This window comes from Elgaria multicarinata, chromosome 11, assembly GCF_023053635.1.
Source record: "Elgaria multicarinata webbii isolate HBS135686 ecotype San Diego chromosome 11, rElgMul1.1.pri, whole genome shotgun sequence".
Classification (NCBI taxonomy): domain Eukaryota; kingdom Metazoa; phylum Chordata; class Lepidosauria; order Squamata; family Anguidae; genus Elgaria; species Elgaria multicarinata.
Window position 1 is genome coordinate 13,496,198 of NC_086181.1, and position 17,095 is coordinate 13,513,292.

At 45.8% G+C, this 17,095-nt stretch overlaps 1 protein-coding gene across 1 annotated transcript in view; it reads right to left on the reverse strand.

The window, feature by feature from the left end:
- Positions 1–17,095, reverse strand: part of B4GALNT2 (beta-1,4-N-acetyl-galactosaminyltransferase 2 (SID blood group)) — a 70,814-nt gene that overhangs the window by 22,003 nt on the left and 31,716 nt on the right. Inside the window, exon 3 of the mRNA XM_063138166.1 lies at positions 2,032–2,169. Coding sequence (XP_062994236.1) covers positions 2,032–2,169 — 138 coding nt within the window. The remainder of the gene's footprint in view (positions 1–2,031; positions 2,170–17,095) is intronic.

Consider the following 17,095-nt stretch of genomic DNA (forward strand, 5'->3'; position numbering starts at 1 on the left):
TTGTTTAATGATACAGTACTAATAATGCAGGCCAAAGGTGCTAGATTCAGTCTGGAACATCTCCAGGTAGGGCTAGCAAAGAACCCTGCCTAAAACCCAGGGGTTCTGCAACCAGTTAGCATAGACCAACCTTCCTCAATCAGCTGCCCTCCATATGTGTTGGATTACAACTCCCAACATGCCTATGCTGGCTAAGGATGATGGGGGGTACAATCCAATTCAGCTGGACAGTCCCTGGTGAGGGAAAGCTGAAGTAGACAATGTTAATCTGGTTCTAAAAGGGTTAGATAATTTTGCCAATGAAAGACTGAAGATGGCTAATTTGATCTGAAATAGTGAAATGATCTTTTGGGGAGACTTACAAGAAGACCCTGTAAAAGACCTCAGATTTATATTCCAGTTTCGTGATCCCTGGGCAATAAAACTTTGACGGTTTGATTTTATGCTAATATCTCACTAACTACGACTTACCGGACTGTCTTTGAAGAAAAGGGGGAAAACGCAGCTGACTTTACAAGCGGGTTCACAGAACTTGTTCAAGGCCAAGGTGTGCTGGCAGAGTGCGTGAACGAGATAAACAGAAGAACTGAGCATGCTCAGACACCCACAAAGAAGGGGAAAGTTACTGTTTTGCTATCTCATGATGTGCACCTGCTGATAAGAGAATGTCCTTTCTTGATGCTAGTTGGGCAGGGGAAGGCATAGGACTGAGGGAGAAATATATCAATCAAGTTAACACGCCCAGATGACTGGTTGTCAGCCATGTTTTAGGAAACTTCAAACTAATTCTTACTAGTGGTGCCAGAAATGTTCCCAAAAGCTTATGGGCATAAAACGTATGCTTGAGGAAGATAGATAAAGATACCTTACTTCTGATTGGTGAGCGAGTGGTTTAACCACATACACACACCCTTGTGATTGGAATATGGCTGTTCATTGGGGACCCCACCTTTGACCAGACCAAAGGTATTAAAGCACAGGTAGCAAGAACTCAATTGGGCTGCTGCTGCTGCTCCAATCCATTTTGTGTACTTCACCATCAGACCTAAGGATTTTGGTAACTATGGATCTCTTGAAGCTCTTAGACTTTAGGACTTAGAATATTTTCTGAGCTTCAGACATGGACTTATTTCTGAGGATGGGACTTAGAATTACTAAGGGAGAAAATGATTAAGGGGGGAATTAAAAATTCCTAAAAAAACAAGTAATGAACTGATCTGATTCAAACTTGGCATGCCTGAAGCCCTATTTAAGAGCTCTCAAGGTCCCATGTTTCATCTCTTTATCTTTAAAAATGAGGGAGCTGTGGGCAAGGAGGATGGGGTTAGAGCAGCAAAAGTGTGTTAGACTGGCTCAACGCATGCCCATTTGTTTGACAGGGGTGTGGAGGAGGAGAACCACCCTGCCCTCCTCTTTCATCAGCAAGCTTTCCCTTCAAAGTACACTCCCCCAACAAATGCAATAGTGAGACAACGGCACTGCATGGGGGCTGAAGGGCACTTCAATTCCATTTGGGGGAAGCAATCCAGACTTTCCCCACTCTAGGAAAACACGAAAACGGGAGGGGAAGAGGTGGGGTGTCTGCAGGACATCTTCTGAGTGCCATGCTACAAACCCGCAAACCAGGCATGACGAGAGTGTGATAAAACACTGCTGTGATGGAGCCCTTAGAGTAAACCCACTGAACTGAATGGAACTCAAGTTAGTCATGACTAACTTAAATTCCATTTATTTTAATAGGTCTACCCTAAATAGAATTTATTCTGGATTCTGCTCAAAGTTGCCTACCCTTGGTATAGAAATAAATAAATAAATAAATAAATAAATAAAGAAAGAAAGAAAGAAAGAAAGAAAGAAAGAAAAGAAATTACAACAGGAACAGAACCTCTCATGCAAGTAGTAGATGAACCCCTGATTAAAAGATGCTGGGGACAAATGAGAAGCAAGACAGTTCTTATGGACCACAATATCATATTCTATGGTATAATTTCATGAGAAGTATCTCTATTCCCTGGTGTAGGTTAAAGTTACCTTCTCTGATAATCTTGGTATTCCTTCTCACGTCTTTCTTTGACGGATGCCAGATTATCCTTATCAATATAGTCTTCCATTTGATAGACTGACATCTTGCTGGTTCTGGAACACTCACAGTGATTCTTTGGTCCTAGCCTAAGGAGAATGGGGTGGGGGCAAAGAGTTATGGATCATTTATAGAGCATACATTTACTGTACCTTTGGCATTTTGGGTCCCTCTGACTTCATTCTTAACAATTCCCCTTCCTGCCCCCCAAGCATATAAATTAGGGTGACCATACTTTGAAAACCAAAAAGGAAGACAAGATGGCTGCCCCGAGGGGGCATGCCCACCAATATGCCCAGCCCCCAAGGGGGCGTGCCCACCCAAACATGGCCTTGGTCACATGTCTGATTTCACAGCACACAATTAAGACAAACCTGTTCCACATAACATCTTAATGTTAAAATCACTGAAATAAAGAACAAGTGAGATATTCAATGTATCTGAACAGATGCCCATTATCGCAATGTTAGACAAGGATCTTTCCCTCCTTTTATCCAAATATCTCCTGAATTTACACTGCCTCAGTGTGCAGAGAACAGAAATCCCAATCAGGGACCCAAAGAAAACTGCCCAAAGAAATGACATAAACAAGTCCCATTGATTTCAGTAAATACTCCCAGATAAATGAATATAGTACAGCAGCCTTTTCACATCTGTTCACCTGACTCTAGCAAGTGCAAGTCTCTCCTATCAAGGATAATTATGCACTCACAGAACCTGGCCTCATGGATCATGCAGCCAGCAGGTGCTCTCCAGAAAGATGCTTTCAGAGAGTACGAGATCCAGACACACTCAAACAAGTCAAGCCAAGCTACACTTTGTTGGGAGAAGGCAATACTTTGCAACCAACCAGACATAACAGTCATAAACAAAAAAGAAAAACACACGTACCTAAATGACATAGCAATACCTAATAACAAAAATGCAGAAAAGGAAGAGGAAAATATACACCACTAGCTATGGAAGTTAAAGAACTATGGCAACAGGGAAAAGTTACAATTATTCCGTTAGTCACATCTGTCACCAGCATCACATCAATTTTTTTTTTAGAGAAAACTAGGCCTACCAAAACACATCCACACCAACATCTAGAAAGCAGTTATACTTAAAAAATGCTCAATAGATAGGAAATTTCTGAAGCAGTAAAAGACAGCATGACTTGGCAAAACCTGTCATGTTCATCTAGAAAAAACACCACAAGCAAGAAAAGAAACGTAATAATGATGGAAACTCTGTTAATTTTTTTAAAAGATTTTGTTTTTTGAAGAAGCATGAACAATTATCAGCAATTGTTACAAAACATACATTATGCCAATTATATCAAACAAATTGGAGGAAGGTCTATGGGTCAAAATGCATTATTTAATAGGAATATCACCTCCAAATCATCCCCCACAAATTGCAGCAAATTACAGGGGCCCCCCACTGCAAACATGCATTCATTCATAGTCAAATGACCAGGCATCACATTCAGATATGATCACATACACTGCCAACACACACACAGGATCACACACACAAATGATCACCCATTCCAAAACACACTCAAACAATCAGGCACCCTCACCCATACACTCCCTCTTGCACACACACAAACCTTAGTCTTACCTCGTCCTCCTTGTCCTCGTCCTCCTTCTTCCCCCCTTCTTCAGCGCTGGGGGGGTGCTGGAGGCCACGTTGCTGGAAGTTCCCGCACACAACCCCCAGCCACTTGCCTCGTGTCACTCCGGATGTGTGATGTGAAGCTGGAGGCTGCGTTCCCGCACTTCCTGGAATGCAGCCTCTAGCCCTGCCTGTTGCCTCACAGCGCTCCGAGGCTTTGCTTGGCCGGTGCCATTGCACTGGCCAAGAAAAGTCCCAGATGTGCGACACTCTGGGCAGTCCCGCCCTTTGCCTCGTGTCGCCCTCATGCTGAGAAGGGCGACGCGAGGCAATGGGCCGGGCTCCGTCTTCAGCTCCCATCGCAAGTGCCTGGGGCAGGCCCAGCCACTTGTGATGGGGAGCGAAGACAGAGCCCGCCCATTGCCTTGCATCTCCCAGCTCCCGCCCCCCAGCCCTGATCTAGGGCGGCTCTGGGAGGGCTGCCGCACACGTTCCCGGAAGCCTGGGAATGCGTACAGCAGCCCCAACCCCTGCGTTTTGCCCGGTCATAACGGGAAAAATGGGGTTTTCCCCCCAGATCAGGTTTGCCCCCCATGATTCCAGACATGTTCAGGCAAAACCGGACATATGGTCACCAAAATGTAAATATAAATCTGCCAACTTGAAGTTAACACTTCATGCATTTGGTGAAGTGAACAGTGTCAACAAACACTTGTGCCACAATAAAAATTTTCATGATCAGGGGGCTGGAAACAAAGCACTATGAGGAGAGACTGAAAGAACTGGGCATGTTTAACCTTGAGAAGAGAAGGCTGAGGGGAGACATGATAGGACTCTTGAAATATTTGAAAGGTATTTCAAGACGAGGGCCAGGATCTCTTCTTGATCATCCCAGAGTGCAGGACACAGAATAATGGGCTCAAGTTACAGGAAGCCAGATTCCAGCTGGATATCAGGAAAAACTTCCTGACCGTTAGAGCAGTACAACAATGGAACCAGTGACCTAGGGAGGCCGTGGGCTCTCCCACACTAGAAGCATTCAAGAGGCAGCTGGACAACCATCTATCTGGGATGCTTTAAGGTGGATTCCTGCATTGAGCAGGGGATTGGACTTGATGGCTTTATAGGCCCCTTCCAACTCTACTATTCTATGATCCTTAAGGTGTCACAGGTCTCTTTCTGGCTGAGTGGGGATTTGAAGTGGGGTCTTCCCAGCCCTAGTATTACACTCTGCAACCACACTAGGGATAGGTTCCCTCCAGCCTACAGGCCAATTTGGCTTGCCAGGTTGGCTCATCTAGCCTACAGGGCCTCAGTGGAGGCCCCTCCCCCAAGCTCCTTCCCTTCATGGCGAGGGGATTTTCCCTGAGTGCATTTGTTTGGGGGGGGGGAGATGGTGGGGGACAAGTGAAGGTGCCCCGGCTAGCGTGCTAGGTGAAAGAGCGCTCCTGCTCCTGGCACCTCAGTCGAAGTGGCTTCTCTGATTATACACATGGAGCGATTCACAGGGCTGGATTAAGACATGCTGAGGTCCTAGGCCATATCAAGGGACAGAGGCCCCATGCCATAAAAATAAAGAGATAAAAGTGTATTACATTATAACAAGAAAGGGTAATGAAATGGTACCACCCATCTTTATGGGATGCTTCCAGTTAAACAGTGTTAGATAGCCTTCTCTGAAGATGTATACAAAAGGACTAATAAAGTAAGTTGACTTGAACTTCTTTTAAGCTGGCTTTCATTTGCACACCCAAAGTTCCCACACATCCGGCTGCCCTGAGAGATTTGTGTAAATTTAGCGCAAACATCTGAAAGCTCCCCATGGATGGGAACTCTGCCTTATCGAGGTCACTGATTTTGGGCAGTTTTGCATGTGCACCTATGTCCCACGTTTAGCTCTCACATGTTGCAGGCAAATGCCTGCATAGGGCTCGGGAGAGAGCAAGTTCTTTAAAACTGAAGCTGCTTTGGGATTGCTTTTCTGCTCTGAACTTTCGTGCATGGGAGTTGTAGCCCAACAGATCTGGAGGGCACCAGGTTGGCGAAGGCAGATTTAGGTGGGAGATTCCTCTGTCCGTTTTCTTGTTTGAGAGAAAGGAAGACAATATAGCTTTTGTCAGACTAGTGTGTTCTTGTTTTTTTTTTAACTTGACATCATAGCAGCTAAGCCATTCTGATAGGATAATGGCGTTCTTAAGATGGAAAATCTCATGGGTTAAGATGTGGCGTCAACATTCCCATGAGTCAAACATTGAAACTTAAGTGTTTCTAAATATTATAGTAACAGCCAATTCTCTGAGCTGTAAGAAGTAGGGCTATGCACAGCCCCACCGACTCACCTCAGAGGCCGTTTTGGAGGCTCCAAAACAGCTCCGATTGGACTCGGGGTAATTCAGGTCTGGGCTGCCTTGCTTCGGAGCAGGTTACAAAGGGGCCATCCTTTCCCTCAAAAGCTCTGACCTCCAGGAATGGTTCTTTTTAATGTTTATAGTTCTTCATAGTTGCAAGAGGAGGAATGGTTACACCTGGGGCGCACAACCGTTTTTGTCCCAAGGGTCTGCTGCAGTGCTGGGGCTGCACATGTACATGTACATCCACATGTATGCATTAGGGGTGTGCACGGACCCCCTGCTCCGTTTCACTTGCAGATCTGCGATTTTCGGAGCGGGCTGCTCCACCCCACCTCCGCTCCGCCCACTTCTGCTCCGCTCCGCTCGGAGCTCCGGATCCGGATCGGAGCTCCGTTTCCCCCCCCCCAGAGGGTTGTATTAAAAGCTAAAAAGGTAAACAACTTTTTTTCTGTTCAAGTTAGAAACCTCACGTTTGGCACCATGACACCTCATGGATGTATACACACGCACGCCAAGTTTCAAGGCAATCCCATCATCCCCTGATTTTTGGGGAATTTTTGAAAATCGGGCACCCCATTCAGACCCCTTGAGATAGCTCCGTCAATTTGCATGTTAGAAACCTCAAACTCAGCACCATGAAAGCTTATCCATGTGTCCACATGGATGCCAAGTTTCAAGGCAATCCCATCATCCCCTGATTTTTGGGGAATTTTTGAAAATCGGGCACCCCATTCACACCCCTTTCCATAGCTCCGTCAATTTGCATGTTAGAAACCTCAAACTCACCACCATGAAAGCTTATCCAGGGATACATATGCATGCCAAGACTCAAGGCAGTCCCATCATCCCCTGATTTTTGGGGAATTTATGAAAATCCAATACCCATTCACACCCCTTTCCAATAGCTCCGTCAATTTGCATGTTAAAAAAACCCCTCAAACTCACCACCATGACAGCTTATCCAGGGATACATATGCCGCACGCCAAGACTCAAGGCAGTCCCATCATCCCCTGTTTTTTGGCGGGGCTTAAACCTGCAAAATTTGGAACTTCCAAAACTCCAAGTGAGCGCAGGAAGGACTTCTCCCCTGAGTCAAAGCCAGACACACACAACATCCCTGCGAGGTGGGCAGGGGAGGAGGGAGGGAAGGCATGCAGGCATGCAGCTGGCATTTCTGGGGGCATAAGGAAGTGAGCCAAGGATAAGCCAGTAATGCATATAAAATGGAATAAATCAATAAATAAACAAAGGAGGGGTGGAATTAAAAGCAGCAGTGTTGCTGAATAAACAACAAGAAGAACTTTTTTTAAAAGGCTATATCTGTCTTTTTTACCAGCATATTTTACCAGCAATAGGGGGACGTGCCCAGGGGAGGGGGAAGCAGCTGCCAGTTCAACTCATGAAAGCCATTGCTTCACCACGAGAGCTGAGGAGTAGAACTGTCACTTCAACTCATGATAGGCATTGCTCAACCATGAGAGCTCTGAGAAATAGAACTCTCACTTCAACTCATGATAGGCATTGCTCCACCGGGTTACTCTCTTTGGAAGGCTCTGATGGCCCTCCAAGTACAGGAGAGAGTGAGGGCACATCCACATGGGATGCCCTAGGGGAGCTCATCCCCTTGCACCACATCTTTTCAGTTGTTCCCCAAAGTTAGGGTGGGTAGCAGTGCTGTTTATATCTCTTATTATTGGCTTAGTATATGATTTCACAGGTTGTGTTTGTGCATTTGGTGGGGCTACTGTTTTAAAAAACACTGGGAAAAGTCCGTTCAGAGTAGAAAGAGAAGTTCCCAGAATCCCAAGTTACCCGTTTTGCCTATCCCCTCCTCCAACTTTGGGATCATGTGATCATGACCGGGAGTTGACTCTGCCCCTCAGCCCTTCGAAAAAGGTATTTCCCGCCGGTTTTTTAAAAAGTTCTAGCGCGCGACCCGCACCACGCAGAGAGCTGAGAGTAGTCTCAAAATGACCCCCATCCACGACTCTCTGTGCACAAGAATTTTCAGAAAGATAGCTTCAAAAACAACACAGTTATCCCCCTTTCTTTTCCGTAATGCAATCCTATGGGCGAAATGTTTCAAGATGGCGATAGAAGCGGACCGCGGAAACCGGAGCGCTCCGAAAATGGGCGCTTCTCTTCGCCTTGCTTCTAGGGGTCTGTGGTCCGCTTCTACTCTGCCTCTGGGCAAGGCGGAGCAGGCCAATTCGCTCCTGCTTCTGCGCTTCTAATCGGAGCAGAGCACATGCCTAATATTTTCCCTCCCCCTGAAGATTTTTTGCAATTCTGCATACCTTGATGGTCCCCTGAACATGCTGATACCTCCCTCTTTTGTATTGGTGGTGCCATTTTGGCTATGAACGGATCAGCACTTATGCACCAAACGTTGCTAATAAAGTAGGGTGGCCATATGGAAAAGAAGACAGGGCTCCTGTATCTTCAACAGCTGTATAGAAAGGAGAATTTCAGCAGGTGTCATTTGTATGCATGCAGCACCTGGTGAATTTCCCTCTTTTACTCAAGAATTTATTCAAGGTGCGGGAGCCCTGACCTTGTCTTTGCACATGGCTACTTTAGTTTGATTGCACCAGCCTTTGGGTCTTTTAAATATGACTCACTTCAGTCTAGGTTTGCCAGAAAGGCACAGATGCAAATTAATTTTACAATTTATACGTGAGCAAATAAGAAATGGCTTCAGGATATGCTACTGGTCTTGGAGCCAAAGGGCAGGACATTCAGCAAGGGAGTTCAATGCTGGGTCTTAATCCTGGAACCTGGGAAAATAAGAGTGACTCCAAACATGTGCAGAGTACCTACTGAGTAACAGTAACCTGCCAGGGTGCCATTTTGTATTTTGGGGTGTGGGGATGTGTTTATGAGATGGGAGCAGGGAGAATAGTATAGCTAGAGTGACTAGATACAAAAGAGGGCAGGGCTCCTGCAGCTTTAACTGTTGTGATGAAGTGGGAATTTCACCAGGTGCTGCGTATGCATATAAATGACACTTGCTGAAATTTCTTTTTCTATACAACTGTTAAAGATACAGGAGCGGTGTCCTCCTTTCCGTATGGTCACCCTATAATACAGGGAATGTTAAATGTGAATTTTTGCAAGCACTGATTTGACATTCCAAGTGTAAAGCTAAAGTTATATACCAGGCAACATGGGGAGCTCTGGTGTTGATAGGCCCTCTACAAACGCCAACTTAGTGACAAAGAAAAAGAAGAGGAAGAAGAAGAAGAAAAAATGTTTTATTGTTAACATCACTTTGACCTAGAGATACAGTTTCGGGGTGGGGTATTGTTTCACTTGAGGTCTAGAAACTGAAACCAAACAACTCTGGAAGACAAGTTTTGCAAATTTGTGTTGAACAGTTTTACGTATTGGACTAATATCTAATATTAGATCCTGCCAAATTAGTTCCACTTGATGCATTAGATGTAAACTCTGTTGGCACAAAGACTACCAGCTTATTTGAAGAGGGCAACACATTTGATTCTGTATTCTGTCCCAATGGGAACATAGTACAAGAGTGGAGGAGAAGGAGGAGAAATCAAGTCAGTAATATCTTAGGAGCAGCTTATAGAGACAGGGAAATTGGGGTTAATTTCTGTGTGACAAGTGAAAAAGGTTTCCTCTCTGCATCAGCCTAATCGATCAAAGTTCAGCATTCCTATTTGTTGTCTTCCAATAACAGTGAACTCCATCACACCAGTGATTTATTGCACTTTCGCCATGCCTGGTTTGTGGTTTTGCAGCGCGGTACTCACATGACGTCGTTCCTGTCCTGCACTCATCTCGCCTCTTCACCCTTTTTCCGTCTTATTTTGGAGTGGGGAAAGTCCGTTTGTTCCCCCTCCATGCGCAATAAAACTGCTCCTCTGTCCTTATGTAAAGCTGTCCTCATGCTATCAGCACATCCCAATTTTTTGGTTGGGGGCGTGTCTGTTGAAGGGCAGTCTCACTGACAAAGGAGGAGGGTGGGGCGGTTCTCCTCCAGTGAGCCATTTGAATTCTTTTTGTCATTATTTTGCAGACATTGTGTATTTCAGAGGAAAATTAATAGCAGAGCTTGGGGGAGGGGGGAGAGCTGCCTTTAAGGGAAGCTTGTATGCCATTACTGATCTTCCCACTTGGGTACAAAGGGAAGCAGCTGCCAGTTCAGCTCAAGAAAGCCATTGCTTCACCAACAGCTCTGAGAAGTAAACGCTCACTTCAACTCATAATAGGCATTGCTCCACCACTAAGAGAAGTAGAACGCTCACTTCGACTCATGATAGGCATTGCTCCACCGGGTTACTCTATTTGGAAGGCTCTGATGGCCTTCCAGTACAGGAGAGAGTGGGGGCACATCCACAATGAGATGCCCTAGGGGAGCTCATCCCCTTGCACCACATCTTTTCAGTTGTTCCCCAAAGTTAGGGTGGGTAGCACTGCTGTGTTTCTATCTCTTATTATTGGCTTAGTATATGATTTCAGGTTGTGTTTGTGCATTTGGTGGGGCTACTGTGTTAAAAAACACTGGGAAAAGTCTGTTCAGATTAAGAAAGAGAAGTTTCCCAGAATCCCAAGTTACCCGTTTTGCCTATGCCCTCCTCCAACTTTGGGATCATCATGACCGGGAGCTGACTCTGCCCCTCAGCCCTTTGAAAAAGGTATTTTTCCCGCCGATTTTTAAAAAAATTCTAGCGCGCGACCCGCACCACGCAGAGAGGTGAGAGTAGTCTCAAAATGACCCCCATCCATGACTCTCTGTGCACAAGAATTTTCAGAACGATAGCTTCAAAAACAACCCAGTTATCCCCAATTCCTTTCCTCAATGCAATCCTATGGGCTAAAACCGCTGTTTGACCCGCGCTGTCCGTTTTTTTACCCGATTTTAAAAAAATTCTAGCATGCGACCTGCACGACACAGAGAGCTGAGAGTAGTCTCAAAATGACCCCCATCCACGACTCTCTGAGCACAAGAATTTTCAGAATGATAGCTTCAAAAACAACCCAGTTATCCGCGATTATTTCCCGCAATGCAATCCTATGGGCAAAATGTTTTCAAGATGGCGACCGGAGCGCTCCGCCTGAAAGGGGAGCTCCGAAAAATGGCCGCTTCTCTTCGCCTTGCTTCTAGGGGTCCGCGGTCCGCTTCTACTCCGCCTCTGGGTAAGGCGGAGCAGGCCAGTTCACTACTGCTTCTCCGCTCCTAATCGGAGCGGAGCACATGCCTAGTATTCATACCAGCAAACAGAAACAAATGAAAACCAACACCCAACATAAAAGGTGATTCATGCTTAACTACTTATAAAAGATATTTGTCCTCTTCCAGTCAGCCATGTCAGGCTATTGAAATCCATTCCTGCAACATCAGTTACAAATTCAAATGTAAATCAACACCCAACATTCACAGCTAACTATTTCAAAAGGCATTTTCCCTCCTCTGACCTGCCACATCATGTTTTAATTGGGTTTCCCCTTCCATTAAACCAAACAATCTCCTTTTAAGTACTAAGCCACTCTCAGGTCTGTTTCCATTCCCATGACAACAAACTTTCGAAAGGCATCAAACTAGTTCCTTCAGGTTTGCAAACCCAAAATAAGATTTCCTTAACCATGGCCTCTCTCCTGACCTCCAGTATGTGGGGCATTTTCTAAGATGAAGCAAGTCTCACAAACTTCGGTAGGACAAGGACAAATGGAAGTCACGTGTTATTAGCCTACTTATCTGTCCATTCAAATTATCGGAATTATCTATCCAAATACAAATATTAGCTGCCAAATTTTTGTGTGAAGTTATTTATTGCTCAGCGTCCTCCCTGCACCTATCAACTGCCTCTGTATGGAAGTTATGCTTAATCCTAAAAACAACAAGAGAACCCGTTTCCCCAAATAAAAGACATCCTGATTTTGTCCCACTTTTCAACAGGATACTCTCTTTTAAAGGTTATCCCCTTAACAATGTGTGTATTTGGTTTGGTTTTGCAAAGCCTTTTGCTGCTATCAGTTCACTCAGGGTTCTTATAGAGGCCATACTTCTCTCTGTATTAGGTTGCAGCGTCCTTCCCTAACCCACTGGCCAAACTGACTGGAGGTGATAGGGAAGGATTTGAGCACAGAATCTCGGTGTAGCATTTTATTTTATTTTATTTATTTTTTTATTGCATTTATATACCGCCCCATAGCCAAAGCTCTCTGGGCGGTTTGTATCCACTGCCCTTCAGAACAGCATCAAGAGGTACCAGTTCCTTTTAAGAGAGATTTTAGGTTTCTGATACAAACCCCTGATTTATTTCAAATGGACTAGAAGTTGGTTAGGAGTGACTTTAGAGCGAGTTAGAGTGTTGTTGTTTTGTAGAGGCTGGTTTTCCAAAGGCAAGTTTGGTCGCTGTTGACCGGGAGAAGGGGGGGGGTTTAGCGGAGAGGCTGCCTGTTCCCTTTTTGATGGATTTGTGGGTGGTTCTGCCTAATTTGTATCTACCTCATTTCTTTTCCCCTTCTGCCTCTCAGTATTACCCTTTTTACTGTTATGTTTGTAGCTGCTACCAACCAAGTTCTTATTTAGTACTTGTGTTTACACATTAAACTTTTATCTTGGTTATTCTGAGTGTTTGTGTGCCTTTATTCCAAGGTTATACCGGTCCCGTAATACGGGGGATTGGGGGAGGCACCCCGAGGGAACCCTTGGGAAGACTTGATTGACTCGGGCTTCCTTTACATGGTGGCAGCGGTGGGATAAGAACCGGTATTTTTGGAATAAAGGCGGTGTGTGTGGGGAAATAGGAGGCTTTGGAAAACCGGATGCAGTTTAAGGTTAGTTAAGATGCAGGCTGCACCGAACGAGCCTGGAAGCACAGCGAGGTTTATCCCTGTTGCAAGTTCGAGTGCACCAGAGGGATTGCTGGTGACGTTGGCCGATACGGCGGGAAGCCCCCCATCGTCGGTGCCACCGTCGGAGGCTGGTGAGGAAGCTGGTGCGGCGGGACAGGTGTCGAGGCGAACAGCGGATGCTGGCCCAAGTTTGGAGCAAAGCCTCCTGGACACCGAGAGTGGAAGCGACCAGGAGGAGTCGCGGAGGGATGCGGAGTACCGCCGCGGGGGGGCGAAGGAGGCAACGGTGGCAGGAGGAGTTCCAGCACCAGCAGATGGTGGCTATGCAGTTGCAGATGAGGGCGTTACAGCTCCAGCTGGAGGAGAGCGAGAGGAGCCGGGGGGCTGTGGCGGTTAACTGGAAGCTGTTCCCCACTTTTCGCCCGGGACAAGACATGTTCAGTTTCTTCTCCTTGTTCGAGACGGCGTGTGACGACCAGAGGGTGCCTCTGGCGCAGCGGATGGAGGTGTTGCGGGCACAAGTGAGTGGGGAACTGGCGGATGTGTTGGGCACCATCCCGAAGCAGGACGCTCAGGACTATGAGAAGTTTAAGGAAACGGTCCGCCAACGCTTTGCTCTCTCCGCGGAAAGCTGCCGCCAGAAATATCGGGCAATTAGACTAGAATCGAAAGAGACTTGTGTTTCGCTGGCGGATCGGATTACGAGAGCAATGGATCAGTGGGTGGCGGCTGCGAAGTTTGTCCCTCTTCCTCCCATGGCGGAGGTGCTGAATATGGAACAGTTTTATGCCGCCCTCCCCGAGGATCTGGCTGCACTGGTGAGTGACCATCGTCCCACCACTTTACGGGATGTGGCCCTGTTGGTGGACCAGATGGGAGTGTACCGGCGGAAGGAGGCTGGACGAAACAGCTTGCCCAAGCGGGGGGGAAGAGGGGCCGTGCCTGTGGCGCCACCGGCGAGCGGAGCAAAGAGCGGGGCTGCCAATCTGGCCTGGCCGCCCCGGGGTGAACGACGAGGAGGAGAAGGCCCCCCGCGAGCAACATCCACTCCCGTAACGTCGGGGTGCTTCTATTGTAAGGAAGAGGGCCACCTGAAGAGAGACTGCCCCAAGCTGGCAGCCAGGAAGCTTGGAGAGAATCCGGCTGCGCCTAAGGTGGGCAGAGTCCATGCTCTTCCCCTGGGGTGCCTCCCCCAATCCCCCGTATTACGGGACCGGTATAACCTTGGAATAAAGGCACACAAACACTCAGAATAACCAAGATAAAAGTTTAATGTGTAAACACAAGTACTAAATAAGAACTTGGTTGGTAGCAGCTACAAACATAACTAAAAACTATTAGTTTTCTTCGGATGAGTGTTTTGTTTGGTGCTGGAGACTTAGGGTGTCTTCAGGGCTGGCCTTAGGGGTGGGTGAGCAGGGCAGTCACCCAGGGCACTGAGCTAAGGCGGGGGGCAAGCACAGAGGGGGCACCAGCATCACACCTGCACCAGGCCCCATAAACCTTCTGGGTAGCCCCTGCAAAGGTGACCGTGGTGGTGGTGAAGGCAGCAAAAGCACTCCCAGCCCAGAGTGCTATTTATCGTAAGGCCGGCCCTGGGCATCTTTCTAATATTAGCTTTATTTTCAAATTGGCAAACAGAACATAGTAAGACAAACACACTCTTCTACGCAACGGCCGCATCAGTTTTCCAGAAAGCAGCTTAGTTAGCCTCTCAAAATTTTTGTGAACCGCCCAGAGAGCTCCGGCTATTGGACGGTATAGAAATGTAATAAATAAATAAATAAATAAATAAAAAATAAAATACCACAGGTAAAAACTCTCCTCTCTTCTTCAAAGACTGCGGCTCCTTTCACACAGTCTATGGAAGTATTGATTTAAAGCCTTACACTTGCATGTGAATTGCCCATTAGGGGCCTTCCCAAAGTTATTAAAATAAACCATTGTGTTCCTTGTCCGGAACTTTGCAGAGTAATTTAGAGCAATCAAGCTAGGCAAACACAGCAACACCTCCAGAACACAGATGTTATTTGTTCTCTTTTCTGTGAACACAGGAAGGTTCATGATAAACTTTGGAGGGGGAGCTAGGTTGAATGTAATGCACTGGGACATGGATCCGGCATCAGCCTTCTATTGACAGAAAGACCCAACCCACAGAAGGAGCCTCTGTCTACCTGATTTTGTGGGATCCTCCCCACACAGCTCATCCCATTCAGCAGCATCCCCCTGACCCAACCCCCTGTGTAACATTTTAGTGGAGGAACTGGAGGGGTTGCTGTGGGGAACCGACCTCTTGATCCAACTCAAGATAAGATGAAAACCTGAGCTTCACATCACCTGGCAATATTTGCATGGGCAGGATCTCCTGATTGTTTTTTAATTGTTAATAGCCACCATGCAGTCTATATTTGTGCAGCGGTTGATTCAGATTGTGATCATACTACTGGTGGAGTATGCACCAATGCCCTCAGCACCAATGCCCTCTGATTAAGGGCATATTTATATTAAGGGGAAATCGCAGTGCTTACTTGGGACATTTGTGCTTTCTGGTACGATTGTTACAGGCTGCATTACACAGACAAGGAGGTGGTTTGAACTGAATACTTCCTCTCTAAGCATGCTCCACTTGTTTCTGTTTATTTATTTATTTACTACATTTCTATACCGCCCAATAGCCGGAGCTCTCTGGGCGGTTCACAAAAATTAAAAACATTCAAAGTATAAAACAACAATATAAAACCATAATATAAAATACAATATAATTGTATAAAATTACATAAAATACACTGTCTTCTGTTGGGACAGTGCCATATAGTGGCAGGAGATCCCACTTTCCCCCCAGATATTACCACTTCAAATGTGGTTCTTTCTATGGGAGGATTTCCAACAGTTGCTGTGAGATATGTCCTGGTCATTCACGATGTCATGTAAAAGACATGCAAACTTTCATGAGTGGCCAATCATGAGCGTGCAATAAATCACTCATTTAGAGGAGCCCTAAGACATTCCCCACTCCTTGCCCAGAGCAGCAATCTGCATCAGAGCATGAAACTTACGGGTGATTGATGGTATCTGTATGTTTTGCCCAGTGAGACAAATAGTTTGTCATGGAAAGGGGGGTATAGTCAAACACTTTAACTCCTCCAGCACTGCAGCCCCAATCCAAATTGGGCCCTCTCATGGCTGTTATAAATATTTTTAAAAACTGCAGTAGATCCAGTTTACGGATCTCTCGTGTCATATCCAATGGTGTAGGGATACATTTTGACATAGCGGTGCTCATCATGACAACCCCCATAGCCACGCTCCTGAGGAGAGGCCCAAACTGCAGGCAGGTGTGTCACTCCGTGTGTGTGTGTGTTGTGCATTATGTATTATTTATTTATTTATTTATTTATTACATTTCTATACCGCCCAATAGCCGGAGCTCTCTGGGTGGTTCATATAACTGTCGTGGTATTCAATAATTTTCCAGAGCACGTGCTGACTGCGAATAGCTGGAAGCACACTGGTTACTAGCTCTTAGAGTCTTACTTGAGGAAGAAATCAAATACTCACTTCACTTTGTCAGTAAGAAACTTTACTGGAAACAAAACTTTTCCTTTACATATGGTCATAGAGATTTACAGACTACTTCACCAACAACGACAATGACAACAGCTTGACAACCTGATAACTTGACAATAACCTGACAACAAACTGACAACAAGATGCCTTTAAACATGGACATCTTAAATACATTTTCCCCTTGACTCAATTAACCAATTGTCTCTATTCCAGGTCTTGCACGTAGACCAAACTGCCAGGCTCCGGTCTGGACACCTGCTGGCATTCCAGAGACAATTCTGCCAAGCACATTTAACTCCATACAGTCCTTTCTTTCCTCTGTGGATAAAAAATATCCCAACACCCTTTCATTTTTTTTGCTACAGAGATAAAAAATTACATTTCATTACATTTCACCTGTAACAATGCCTTTTACATGTTTACAATAATCCCAACATTGTAATCATAGCTCTGTGTTTTAAACTTCCCAAGGGCTTTGTGAATATGTCAGCTTCGTTCCTGCTTGATTCACAATACTCTAGATGAATTACACCTCTGCTTAGATGTTCCTTCACATTGCAATACTTAGTTGCTATATGCTTGGACCTGGACTTTAGAATTCCTGAAACAGCTAGGGCAATACAGGACTGCGAATCTGCCTTTAAACTAACTGGCAGAGACACCTTGACCTTT